This window comes from Trichomycterus rosablanca, chromosome 4 (assembly GCF_030014385.1).
Source record: "Trichomycterus rosablanca isolate fTriRos1 chromosome 4, fTriRos1.hap1, whole genome shotgun sequence".
Classification (NCBI taxonomy): domain Eukaryota; kingdom Metazoa; phylum Chordata; class Actinopteri; order Siluriformes; family Trichomycteridae; genus Trichomycterus; species Trichomycterus rosablanca.
The window spans coordinates 31,734,171-31,748,795 of record NC_085991.1 but is presented as its reverse complement, the minus strand read 5'-3'; the positions used below and the strand labels follow the sequence as shown (position 1 = coordinate 31,748,795).

General features: G+C 39.2%; 2 protein-coding genes across 2 annotated transcripts in view; both read left to right on the top strand.

Annotated features, from left to right (window-relative positions):
- The window catches only part of si:ch73-211e3.1 (mastermind-like protein 2), a 132,311-nt gene extending 130,481 nt beyond the window's left edge, over window positions 1-1,830 (top strand). The window contains exons 5-6 of the mRNA XM_062993200.1: window positions 620-692; window positions 812-1,830. Coding sequence (XP_062849270.1) covers window positions 620-692; window positions 812-1,803 — 1,065 coding nt within the window. The 3' untranslated portion in view covers window positions 1,804-1,830. The remainder of the gene's footprint in view (window positions 1-619; window positions 693-811) is intronic.
- Window positions 1,831-11,954: 10,124 nt separating this feature from the next.
- The window catches only part of mtm1 (myotubularin 1), a 43,323-nt gene continuing 40,652 nt past the window's right edge, over window positions 11,955-14,625 (top strand). Inside the window, exon 1 of the mRNA XM_062994179.1 lies at window positions 11,955-12,031. The gene's annotated coding sequence lies outside the window, so the exon portion shown is untranslated. The remainder of the gene's footprint in view (window positions 12,032-14,625) is intronic.

Sequence of the window (14,625 nt, the reverse complement as noted above, 5' to 3'; positions counted from 1 at the left end):
TGCTATACAAGCTGTACACTGACTACTCTAAGTTATATCCAAGTTTCATGTCTATAGTGTTGTTCCATGAAAAGATATAATGAAATATTTGCAGAAATGTGAGGGGTGTACTCACTTTTGTGATACACTGTAATTGTACCTGAATTTCTGCATTTCTAATAGTTACAAGCAAACACGTAATAACAATGGCTTCTATAATCTCACAAACTACAATGTTTTCTTTTTGAGGGCAATGTCTTTCTTAGTGGTGTGCTTTAATTATTTTTTACATTGTTTTGCTTATAGTGACACAGAAATAGAGACCTTAACAAGTTCTAGACACTGTGAATGATAACCAACATCTTCAAGATATAAACAAATAAAATGTGACCATATTTAATGAGTAATTGATGCAAATACAAAGGTAATAAACATAAAAATGTTAATAAATCACAACATTTTTACTTTTAAATTATGCGTTTGGATCTCAAATCTTAAATTTAACTTTAACTTATTTACTTAAATGAGTACATATTAAGTGCCAAATTTGTATAATTCTACATTCTAATAGATGTAAAAACTTGTATTGTCCTGATATTTTGGACCCATTTAATAATGTTTTCTTATGTTTCTGGTCCAGGAAAAGCAAAGGCAGATGGAACAAATGAATGGAGGACAGATGACAGAGTGCCAGCAGGTGGCACCATTTCAAGGTATTGTACAACATCTGCACATGGTACACTTTATTAGCAAAGTGGTTTACTTAAATGTGTACATTTAAAATCATAAAATAAATAAAAAGACTTACTTTAAGATTTTATTTCCATTGTAGGTCCAAGCCGAACCATTCCTCCAGAATGCAGTGGCTACCCAATGGGTGCACTCCAGCATCCCAGCCCCTCTATGATGTCCTCAAGTGGCCCTGTACTATCCAATCGCATGGGTCTTCATCCTGGATCCCTTAACCAGGCTGGCCACTCTGGTCCCTACATGAGTGGCACTGGCTCCAAGCAACCCTTCTACCACCCTTCACAAGATCTAGGGATGCCCATGCGCCCGAACCAGGGCTTAATGGCTATGGGGGGTGTGCCGAGGCAACCTACTCACCCAGTACACGTTGTAGCTCGACCAGGGATGTCTGTGCCAAGCTTGGGAGGTGGTCCAGTGCCGACCAACCACCTTCGACAGGCATTGCATCAGGGTGGCGGTCTTCAACCACGTATGATGTGTGCCTCTCAACAGCAGCCCCATTCACAGTGGCAGAGCCAACACATGGACCCTCTTAACCACCAGCACCTGTTCCCCAGTGGAGGAGCCCCTTCAGTGTGTGGAGCACCTCAGTTCCCACAGAGACCAGTTATGCCAGGAAACTTTCCTGTAGCTCGACCTCCTACAAACCAGCTAGCTCCAGGCTTAATGGGCAGACAGATCCAAAAGATTCCTTCTGGTCAACCTGTTCCTTCCTTAACCCAGCAAAGTCTTCGCATGCGAGGTTCTCTGACCACAATGGATGTCATGAAGCCTGCAGCACCAGCCATGGTTGACCCATCTCATGGCATGGCACCCCCAAGCTACCCTGTTGGCTCAATGGACAAGCACTCCCTTGTACAGGGATATGGTCCTGGACAAAATCCAGGTCATAAACTGTCCTCCTATGAATATCCTGTTCAGCACCAGAGCAATGGTGGCATGGCTATAGGATCTCAAATACCTGGAGGAGTCGGAGGGGGTGAAGTGGACTTTATAGACACTTTAGTGGGGAATAATGATGACTGGCTTAACAACCTAAACATGATTGATGAATACCTTGAACAAAACTCATAGTGATGCCTGATAAACCAAGGCATAGTGAGGAACCCCTGGTGCCAGAAGATCTCTAGCAGAACTTGTCCTAACTGAGTGGGTTAGTCGTTTGTAATAGATCTGGTAGCTTGTAGTTTCTTTAAGTAGTTTGCATAGTGAAGAACCAGCACCACTTATATGCATTTAAACAAAGTGTAACACTTGACCCATGCTCACTTCATAGTTTTAAGCTTGAATACACAGACGTTGAAAAATAATAGCAGCACCTAAACTATTCATATGCCCACCTCAACATTTTCAATGAAGGAAGAGGAAAGAAACAAGATAATAAATATTATAAAATAATAAATATGCCAGCCGCTCAGGTGGCGCAGCCGTAAATATACACCCTGGAACCAGAGCTAGGATCTCGAATACATCGTATCAAGTCTCAGCTCGGTCTGCCAGCTGGGCTGAGTAGCCACATGAACAACGATTGGCCTGTTGTTCAGATGGGGTGGGATTAAGCCGGATAGGGACTCTCTCATAACTAATGCAATTACGACCTCTGCTGGCTGATTGATGGTGCCTGCACAGAGATGGGAAAAGAGTGCTGTCAGGGTGTCTCTCCGTACACAGTGCTGAGCTGCACTGCACTCGTCAAAGTGTAGGTGACGAGATGCATACGGCATGCTGCCCACGTGTCGGAGGGGGCGTGGGTTAGCTTCGTTCTCCTCAATCAGAGCAGGGATTGGCATTGGTGGAGAGGACGCATGACGCAATCAGGCAATTGGACGCGCAAAAAAGGGAGAAAAGTGGAGAAAATGCATAAACAAAATATATAAAAATTAATAAATAAAATAATAAAAAGAATAATAAATATGCTTCTAGGTGGTGCAGCAGTTTATAACATTGGCCCACCAACGCCAACTCTAGAGTATTGGTCTTGATTAGAGTCTCACTGGTGCAACTGACAGACACAACTGGCCATGTCTGAGGGAGGAAAGGCAGAATGAGTTATGACCTACAGACTACTGCTCCAGTGACTGCTGGGATATGGAGAGACCAGCATGGTGCTCTGTCCATGCTGATTTTCTCTATAAAAATCCACCACTGTTGATAGTGAAGATATGGCCAGGTGCTTTAGGTTTGGGTGTCGCAGCCAGAATGCCCAGCTAAATTAAGTATAATGCAGCAAGGGAAAACTCCAGCTTTGCTACAACAGTTTGGATATGGAACTTTACTCATCCCAACATGATTGTGTTCGTGTACACATGTCCATAAAGACATGGTTTGATGAGTTTGGTGTGGCGAAACCACATCGTCCAGCATCAGTTCCTGTTAACCCTTTGATGCACAACCTGGGTCAAAAGTGACCCAACTGAGTTTTTATTTTCTATATCTTTGCAATAAATTAATTTTTTCATTCAAGCTTCCATGAATTTTCAATTAACTTGTTTTTGATCATCACAAATCCTTATTTCAGTTTTATATTTTTTGCTTTTTTAATAAAAATATTTTTTGTATCACTACCCCTCTAATGCACAACATGGGTCAAAAATGACCCTTATGTATTTACTATGGAATTTGACAGAAACTACTGACATTTGTAAGTGTTTGTAGTCAAAAACATATTTACTGATCTTTTGAAAGACAACCAAAGATTAGGCTCTTGAATCTTGAATATGTCCAATACTATTTGCTTGCTAGCTGTTTACATATTCTAGTATAGATAGCTTTTATTAGCTAAGACATCAAATACATGAATAACTGACAAATGTGCATATGAAAATATTCTTGAATGAATGAATATGGGTCATTTTTGACCCATGTTGTGCATTAGAAGGGGTTTGCTTAGCTTGTGCATCAAAGGGTTAAAGTAGCAAAGGGGTGCTTCATATCAAATTCCATGCTTTTGCAATAGGATGTCCAAATTCTCATGGTCAGCTGTCAATATACACCAACTAGGCATAACATTATGACCACTGACAGGTGAAGTGAATAACCTTGTTTATCACTTTATCACGGCACCTGTTAGTGGGTGGGATATATTAGGCAGCAAGTGAACATTTTATCCTCAAAGTTGATGTGTTAGAAGCAGGAAAAATGGGAAGTGTAAGGATTTGAGTGAGTTTGACAAGGGCCAAATTGTGATGGCTAGACGACTGGGTCAGAGCATCTCCAAAACCAGCGACAGGGTCATGGGCGGCCAAGGCTCATTGATGCACATGGGAAGCAAAGGCATCCAACAGACGAGCTACTGTAGCTCAAATTGCTGAAGAAGTTAATGCTGGTTCTGATAGAATGGCGTCAGACTCCATGCCTTGACGGGTCAGGGCTGCTTTGGTAGCAAAAGGGGGACCAACACAATATTAGGAAGGTGGTCATAATGTTATGCCTTATTGGTGTACTTATATATAGTGAATATTTTATATACTAAAGTATAGGTCATATAATGTATATTTCAGATCTGGTAGAATAAGTGAAACAGACAATCCTTGCTTTTAGTGTTTCTGCAACTAATCTTTTCTTTATAGTTTATAGTTATTTTACCTGTTTTAAAACATTAATAATGAAACAACAATGCTGGACAGCTGTCCTGTTTTTATTTTAAAAGGGCACCAGACTGCAGAAACTGACTTTGACGAGGCGTTTGGTGTCCACCTCTTATGTCCAATCATCTGTGTAGTTTGTGCTTCCGAATGATATCAAGCAGACTGATTCGAAGTGTTAAAGTATGAGCAGTACAACTGATACCAAGATATTTAAAGTTGTAGTTGTAGTGTGCACTAGGCTTTAATAAGCTAGGAAATCCCCATGTTCTCATTTCAAAAGTGGCTCAAGGGTTCCTCTACAAGTAAATGTGCTGATATTAAGTACAGTCTTAATAATCTGCTTCCGCTGGGTTTGAACACTGTGTAATGAGCTGATGTTTCAACAGTGACAACAAACAAGGGCATTTCACTTATGTAATATAATATTCTGGACCACATTGACACATTTGCTGGCTGGATTTTCACAGTGGAAATACACACGATGTAGTTATTCTCATGTAAGCTGTTCGATGGTATTTTAAAAAGGGGCTTAATAATGTACATGGTAAACTATTTTGTAACATATGTTTTCATAAGCTGTATGATAAAAGGGTAGTACACATATTTATACTTCTTTTCTGCAAATACATTCGTTAGCTTTTCTTTGTAAATAATAACTACATAAGATATATGAAGAAGAAAAAACAATGTTGTAAAGAAAAAAAATCCACTGAACTGTAAATTCTTGTAATTTGTAATATGCAAGACAATATCATTAGTTTTTGCAGTAATACTGTGTATTACAATGTTAAAATATTCGTTATGGTTTTGACATAACTGGACTTCTGGTACTCCTGCCTGGCTCAGACTTTCTCGTGATGTCAGTCTCTGACACTACTTGCACTACAAAAGTCCAGTAGTCCCCTGTTTGCTTCTTCTATTCTGACACATTTTGCACTAGACATCGTTGTCTGTCATATTCTGTTCTATATGCATGATAGAGGGGTGGCATCAAATAGAGATTTGATACTGTATACAGTATTTAGAAGCAAGTACCCACAATCACATACCTGTTTCTTGATTTCTGTCCACGTTAGTGTTTAAGATCTACACTAAAATAGAAAATATGACATTGTGAACAATTCTGTAACACCTTTCATTATATATCATTATATAATAGTCACAGCTGCCACTTAAACTGCAAACTGTAGGCTGAGTCATTTGTGCCAGAGTCCTGGGTTTCCCCTTGTTCATGCTCTCTTGAATGAGGGCATGAATTTAAGCCATTCTAATTTGTGCTTTCTCTGTGATTATTCAATTTTGTCTTGTTATTTTTTAGATTGAACAATAAACTGTACAAATGCTAAAAAAAAACGTGGTTTGTGAATTGTCTCAATCTCACATCCTTATTTTGATTGAAAGGAAACTTAGTTGTGTCCACTTTCATGCACAATACAGCTATTATCATGTTTCACTAATGCCTAGTTCACACTACACGATTTTTGCCCTGATTTTCGCTGGGGATTTGCTAGATTTGCCGGCTCGGGAGCGACTTGGCATTCGCTCAGCGATCAAAACTCGGCTCTCAATCGCTATGTGTGAACTACTCAACAACTCGATCCGAGAGAGATTTCTAGCTAGTCGAATATCTGGATCTGAGTTGCCCGACTGGCAATGAGTGCGGTGTCGAACAGCCAATGAGAACGTAAGATACAGTGTGAGGGGAAACGCAGAGGAGGAGTTGTAAAAAGGTGGGACAGGGGCATAATATAGTTTATATCAGAATACATCGGCACACACAAGTTTTATACAGTATTTCTGACCTCATCATTCTCTACAACACATAACACCAATGTTGCATTGCAAAAAAATATTTATTAACCTCCAACTCACTATAGAGCAATGCTATAGAATCCCTGCTGTTCCTATTTTTCCTACTTGTTTTTATGCTGCACATCAGCACACAAACTTTGATCGCTCACTACTTGTTGACGTGCATTTTTGAACATGGTATCATTAAACCCCTCGTCACTTCTCGCGTTTGTTTTCATGACAAAACGTAGTTTGGGAGACCAGAGAAGCTCACCTGCGACTCCAGTTGGTGATAGATGGTGTAGTGTGAAACCCCCTATCGCAGATCAGTCGTGTAGTGTGAAAGCCACACCCACTTGAAGGTCTTCCGATTACAAGAGATCCAGTTGTGTAGTGTGAACTGTACAGCAACCTGACGACTTGGAAAGTTGTGTAGTGTGAACTTGGCATACGATACTGTAACGACTTTTCTCAAAGGAATTCATAAAAATCAAATAGATTTAAGTGTAAATAGAATTCTTTCTCTCTTTGTCAGGACTAAGTGGTGTATTTTAGGGTTATGTATTTAAAAAGCAGCAAGGATGGTAAAGAAATTAGCTATTTCGCTTAGCGATGTTTACTTTTTAATGAAGGGACGGCATGGTGGCTCGGTGGGTAGCACTGTCGCCTCACAGCAAGAAGGTCCTGAGTTCGATTCCCAGGTGAAGTGGTCCAGGTCCTTTCTGTGTGGAGTTTGCATGTTCTCCCCATGTCTGCGTAGGTTTCCTCCAGGAGCTCCGATTTCATCCCACAGTCCAAAGACATGAAAGTGAGGTGAATTGGAGATACTAAATTGTCCATGACTGTGTTTTATGAAAGGCAGTAGAACATTGATTTTTGACACTGTATGATGATGGGAAGCCTGTTTTTGTTAATAAACTACGTGTGGGACCTGTATAGTCAATATCAGCGGTCCCCAACCTTTTTTGCACCACGGACCGGTTTCATATAAGATATAATTTCATGGACTGGCGGGGGCGGGAGGATTTCATATAGAATAACTATAGAATAGAAAATCAGTGTGAATCCTGAGCTTTTTCGCTGCAACGAGATGCTGCTCCCACCTAGTGGTGATTGGGGACAATAACTCCCGAAGTGTATTGAAAATTAATTAATTGCTCTTGTAGCAATCTCTTAATTATTTAATCTTTCTGCACGGCCCGGTGGTTGCAAACCACTGGTCAATATTACATTGAGGCAAACATCTTATAAAATAATGAGTCATGTATTGTAAAATAATAAGTATATGAGTGGAGTGAATTAAACACTTCAACAAACACTTTACTAGCATTAAAATTAGGAAATTGGTAGTATAGAAACTGCATGCCTGCTTCTGCTTTCTGCAGATAGACTACATAGGAGTGGGCATGTTAAACCACAGACCAAGAGCAGATCTTATTTGAATGCAATAACTAAATAAAGGCATCTGGAACACTGATGTGATCACATGACAAACTTCACATTACTTTGCTTGTTATTGGATTAGTAGGTGATACATTTCAAATACATACAAGTGCTAATCAGTTTATAAGCAGCAAGAAGAATGCCATCCCTGCCAACATGTGACAGTATGGTGCCAGTGTTTAAGGTCTGTGAGATTTTAGTCATGTCATAGATATAAATGTTGCATTAGAAGGTCAGTACTCTCTTGGGGTGTTAATTGTCATATTCCAACTTGGATTTTTTTTTCCAACACTCCTTTTTTATGTACGCTATGGCACTGTCCAGGGATAACACTTTCCAACAAGTCAGTTCATCAAATGTTTACCCTACTGGAATTGCACTGGCACTTAACTATCACTGGTGTTATTATAATTATAAATTTTAAAATGTTTAGGAGCAACAGCAGCTTAGTCATGAAGAGGAAGGCCATGTGTTCTGTTTCAAAATTATATTTCTGTGCACAAAAGTGTTGCCAAATGCATTGTAAACAAAACTTGACTGACCTGCACTAAGTAATAGCTTCAACCCCATTAAATACTTTTGGCAGGAACCTGAATGCCAACATGAGGCACATCTTATCATTTTACATCAAGGCCCATCTTAAGTAATGCTCCTGAAGCTACGTAGTAGTAAATCTCACAGCCATAAAGCTCATAAGTATAAAGAAAATAATAAGCATTTCCTACAGAATTTAGGCTTTAAGAGCACCAAAAGAAAAACAACACAATACTAATGCAATGTTTTTGCACAGAGGTTAATGAGTCAGATGTTTCTAAATGATTAGTTATACACTGATCAGCCATAACATTAAAACCACCTCCTACACTCACTGTCCATTTTATCAGCTCCACTTACCATATAGAAGCACTTTGTAGTTCTACAATTACTGACTGTAGTCCATCTGTTTCTCTGCATGCTTTGTTATCCCCCTTTCATGCTGTTCTTCAATAGTCAGGACTCTCCCAGGATCACTACAGAGTAGAAATCATTTAGGTGGTGATGGTGTGTTAGTGTGTGTTGTGATGGTATGAGTGAATAAGACAGCAGCGCTGATGGAGTTTTTAAACACCTCACTGTCACTGATGGACTGAGAATAGTCCACCAACCAAAAATATCCAGCCAACAGCGCCCCGTGGACAGCGTCCTGTGACCGCTGATGAAGGTCTAGGAGATGACCAACTCAAACAGTAGCAATAGATGAGCCATCGTCTCTGACTTTACATCTACAAGGTGGACCAACTAGGTTGGAGTGTCTAATAGAGTGGACAGTGAGTAGACATGCATTTAAAAACTCCAGCAGCGCTGCTGTGTCTGATTCACTCATACCAACACAACACACACTAACACACCACCACCATGTCAGTGTCACTGCAGTGCTGAGAATGATCCACCACCCAAATAATACCTGCTCTGTGGTGGTCCTGTGGGGTCGGTCCTGACCATTGAAGAACAGGGTGAAAGCAGGCTAAAAAAGTATGTAGAGAAACTGATGGACTACAGTCAGTAATTGTAGAACTACAAAGTGCTTCTATATAGTAAGTGGAGCTGATCAAATGGACAGTGAGTGTAAAGACAAAAAGGTGGTTTTAATGTTATGGCTGATCGGTGTATATTATAGTGGGTTAAACCAAGTTATAAATTAAATAATATTTTTTTCTTGTGAGTCTGTAATCTATTATTTGTATACTGGATTACCAAAAGAGTTTCCAGAGTCTAAAGCAGAAGACTGAAGACTAAGCCTTAATGTTAGGTGTTCTCACTTATATAAATAAACTCTTTATAGCATGTAAAGGAAGTTCACAGGAACTGCTGACTGACAAAAGCTTCTGTCAGTGCAGCGGTGCATCTCAGTTCTGTGTTTGATGGTTTTGGGTTTTATTTTTAGCTCAAATTATTGTTTTGCTTCCATGTTGCCTGTTTCTACAAATTTGCATCACATTTTTCAGATTTTTAATGCAGATATTTAATGCATAATTTAGAAGAAAATACATGCATGGTGTATTCATTTATTTAACAAATATACTAGGCATACAGAATTCTCTGTTTGCAGTGACCAAGCAGTGCACTGCATAGTAACTTACACAGCAATGGAAACTACACAGTTTAGCTTATTAATACCATTTAAAAAATCTTCTGATTTGATCACTGTTTTTACAGCATTTCATATATTTAACATTACAATAGATAAACTGAAAACACTTTGATAATATGAGTTTTGGGAGTGCTGTCTGCCCGGTGTTATTCAGGAAATACAAAATACTTCCTCGATTCATATTTGAGCGGCAGTGTAAAACTCATAGTCAATAATACAGTTCCTCCGAAATGTTTAAACCCAATCTTTTTACATAAATAATTTCCACAACTTGGAATCAGTTGGACTGTTTTCTGCAAATAAAATAATGAAATGGCTTTGGTAACTGGTTATGCCATCTTTGTATAGATAGTCATTTTGGGTTCAGAGTTTTAATTAATATGATTATAATACCATTAGAAAAGGCTTTGAGTTCTGCCAGGTAAGTCACGGAGTGGTGATATGCATCAATTTTACATTTTATTATAAACCATTCCCATATTGCCCATATTCCTAATATGCATATTCATGATGTGATGCTACCACCACTATATTTTCTACAGTTTAATATGTTAACCGGCTGATTTTTAACATACACACAACTTCAAATTCAAGCCTCATTGAAGTCTCATTAAAGCACACTGGAACAGAAAAGGGCCTTCCTCAGACTGCTCCCACAAAGCTGGAAGCATTGTCCAGAATGTCTTGCTATGAATGTCTTGCTATGATAATTCATTTTCAACTGATTTCAGGAAAACTCATTCACACTTTGGGTGATTGTGTGTAGATTGATGGGTAAAATGGAAAATAATCAATTCAGCCCATAGTATGGGCCAAAAGTCTGAGACCACTACTGAAAATGCATCTAATTTGTGCTTAAAATGTTTTCATTATAAATCCCAAATCTAGCAACTACTTAAAGATTAAATATGTTAAGCAGTCATGCCATTTTCTTCACAGGGGCCTAAGAAATTCTGAAATGTATGTAAATTTTTAAATCATATTTTCAACTTTAATTGTTGTATTGATTGTATGATTTGTAAAAAAAACAAAAAAACAAAAAACAATGTATTAAATTGGTTTAAAATTATATCAGAGAAAATTGCAAAATAGGAACATTTAACTAGTGGTCTCAGTTTTTTTGTTCCTAGTATGTCATTCAGTCATTACCTCGTCTCTGCGTGGGTTTCCTCCGGGAGCTCCAGTTTCCTCCCACAGTCCAAAGACATGCAAGTGAGGTGAATTGGAGATACAAAATTGTACAGGACTGTGTTCGATATAACCTTGTGAACTGAAAAACCTTGTGTAATGAGTAACTACCGTTCCTGTCATGAATGTAACCAAAGTGTAAAAACATGACGTTCAAATCCCAAAAAACAAACAAACAAACTCATTTATTATTATTATTATTTTTTTTTTTTACCACCCCTTCACTGGGCCGATTCACTGGGCGAAAGGCAGGAAACACCCTGGACAGGTCGCCAGTCAATCATAGGGCAAACACACTTACACACACACACACACACAGACACATTCACGCTAGGGGGATTTTAAAATCTCCAGTTAACCTGACCGCATGTCTTTGGACTACTGGATGAAAAGTGGAGCACCCTGAGGAAACCCACACAGACATGGGAAGAACATGCACACAGAAAGGACCCGGACCGCCCCACCTGGGAATCAAACCCAGGACCTTCTTGCTGTGAGGTGACGGTGCTAATAGGGTATTCAGACATCATAAATTTAAAATATTAAATGTTTTTTTTTTTTTTTTTTATGTCTACAGTGAGAAATATTTAGCTTTTTGTGGCATTCTGGTTGGATTTTTAACCAATTTCTTTTCAATTTTCTTTAATTATCTAATTATCTTTAATAAAATCATTAAATGATTCTAGTGGGATTTAAGTTATAATACTGGTTAGGATATGTAAGCATATTTTTTTAGAGATGAGTAGTTTTGGTTGTAGATTTGGGGGTGTCTTCTTTTTTATATTTAGGTGCATGATACATGTTTTCTTTGATGATGTTTAATGCCTCAGAACTTCTGAGAAGCAGTGCCATATCATGAAACTCACATGAGTGTGTTGCCCTGCCCTAACAGAAATGAATAAATAAATCTATAAATCAATAAATCAATAAATAAACGTTTAACGTGTTTAACAGTTGACAACATAGATCCAGTCCGCTCAGTAGTCACGTGTCACCACTGGTGGTCCCATCAGAAACAAAACTCTTGTAATCGCTGGAGTCGGGAATTTGACACGCAGCCAATTGGAGTGATGAGCGTGGTCACATGACTCGGGCAGAGCTGCTTCCTGCGGCTGTGCTAAACAGACGGGCCATTTCAGGATCAGAGAATAGCACTTCACGGGTAAGTACTCGCGATTGCACGAGAAAACCGGTGCTCGGTGCAGGTTTTGCGCTGTATACGAGGGATTTGTTTTTTTATAGGGTGCGAGAGAGGAGAACCGATTCATATGACTTTACTTAACAGCAGTCTTTTATATAGGCCCGAGCTATTTCCTGGTATCGGGACTGTGCCTACGCGTTATTTTTTCCCACCTGTTTTCTTCGGAGTCCCGCCTCCTCTCTAAGGCTTAACTCTTCGCATACGTTTTAATCTGTTAGTGTGGGAATTATTATCCAATCATAGAACAGGAGGCGAGGTAGTATTGTTTAATCAGGACTCAGGAGGCGGGATTTGTCTGAATGTGGGTAGGAAAAATAACGCTGAGCCTCCTATGCGCTAAATGCTGTTTAATGTCCTGTTGACAGAACAGAGAGAAGTTGCAAAAGTTCTGGTTTTGCACGCGTGAGGAGTATTTTCATCCGTCTGCGCTTCAGTCAGTGAATAAAACGTTTCTCTAAAAGATTTAGAGTTATTACGCTTTAAATTGACTCTGAATATCATTTTCCATGTCAAAAGAGAAGTTGTTTGAAGTGTTAGCTGAGTGGCTAACAGAAGCTGGTATTTATTACCCTACTGTAAACCATTAGCTCAGGGTAAAGGTCGCAGGTTTAGATTTAATGCACAGTTTCTTGTTAGGGATTAAGTAATGATTTTACTTCACTTTACACTAAGTGCCCGGCTTTTACATGTCCGAATAGAAACTTTTCATCTTACTTAGTTCTGTTCACACACCTGAGCTGTCAGTTTTATTTAGGTGTGTTTTGTAGTTTGTATAGTTTTGTATAGAAAATGTCATTTAGCTTATTGACACTACTAAAAACTGTACCCCTCCTTTTCTATTTATGGATCATGTTTATATGGCTTGGGAATGTGACGTTATACCCAAGCTTACAGTATTCACTTAACAGGCATTTAAAAGGCTCAAAGCATTTGGTTACTCAGTCATAAAATTCCCTTTCTGAAATAATAGTTGTTTGTGTAAATACCACAGCCAGACATGATCACTGTAGTACAGGAGCAGATAGTGAAGCCAGATGTTTACTTTTTAGTGAGCCACGTTTGGTTATTTTTTGTAATGGAAATCACTGTGTAATGCTAGATTTTTACTGCTGTATTTGACCTTAAGAGCAATTCTTTCAGATTTATGAAAAAGCCAGCCAGGTGTGAATGGTTTCACTGGCACTCCGGCGGCACGGTGGCTCAGTGGGTAGCAGATCCCCAGGTGGGGCGTCTGGGTGGGTCGGTTTCGTCCCACAGTCCAAAGACATGCAAGTGAGGTGAACTGGAGATACAAAATTGTCCATGACTGTGTTTGATATAACCTTGTGAACTGAAGAATCTTGTGCAATGAGTCCTGTCATGAATGTCGTGAATGTAAACAAAGTGTAAAACATGACGTTAAAATCCTAATAAAACAAAACAAATCACAGGCCGCTCAGGTGGCGCAGCGGTAAAAACACACGCTGGAACCAGAGCTGGGATCTCGAATACATCGTATCGAATCTCAACCCTGCCTACCGGCAACGATTGGCCTGTTGTTCAGATTTGGGCGGGACTAAGCCGGATGTGGTCTCTCTCTCCCATGACTGCTGCAATTACGACCTCTGCTGGCTGATTGGTGGCGCCTGCACAGAGATGAGAAAAGAGTGCTCTCAGGGTGTGTCCTCGCCGTACACAACGCTGAACTGCACTGCACTCGTCAGAAAGTGCAGGTGATAAAATGCATACGGCATGCTGCCCACGTGTCGGAGGGGGCGTGGATTTGCTTCATTCTCCTCAATCAGAGCAGGGATCGGCATTGGTAAGGAGAGAAAATGCATAAAGAAAAAAACAAATCACTGGCACTCCAGACTCTATCCTCAGAGTAGGGCAGGGCAGTACAATCAAAAATTTGTATCACAGTATTTTTTAAGATATGGTATGTTTTATTTTTTGTATGACTTGGACTTTATATGTCTGTGGCTCATTTTACTGTCATAAGCACATAGAATATAAAACATTTTCATTTCATCATGTATACAGTGAAGGTTTTGAGTACTATAAGGTTTGCTTGGCCTCACAAAATGACACAATATATGATGGAATCAGTACACGTGAAACAGGTGCAATATATATGATGTTTATTATTAATATAATATTTAAGTATTAAACAGTTACCGTTAGCTCTCCCTTTAACAAATAAAACGATGTTTACAGTCTCCCAGTCACCACTGATGAAGTGCACAGTTATACTTGTTATACTGAGGTATAACTCCACTGATTGTACAACTGGATCACAGCTCTGTTGTAGAAAAGTGGATGACTTTACATATTTACGTTTCCAGCTTGCTTCGGTGTTGTTGGTATAATGTTGGTGTAATAGAATAATTAAAGTGAAGTATTTTCACCCTGGTAGTATTGTTGCTTAACTGTTTGCTTCTTTGCAACAACCAACAAACCGTACAGTATATAGTGTCAGTGTCATAGTTATCTGTGTCAGAACAAAAACACTTTTAAACTGCTGACACAGCTCATTTTTTTACACCATATCAAGGAAACCTCTCTCATCTGTTAAC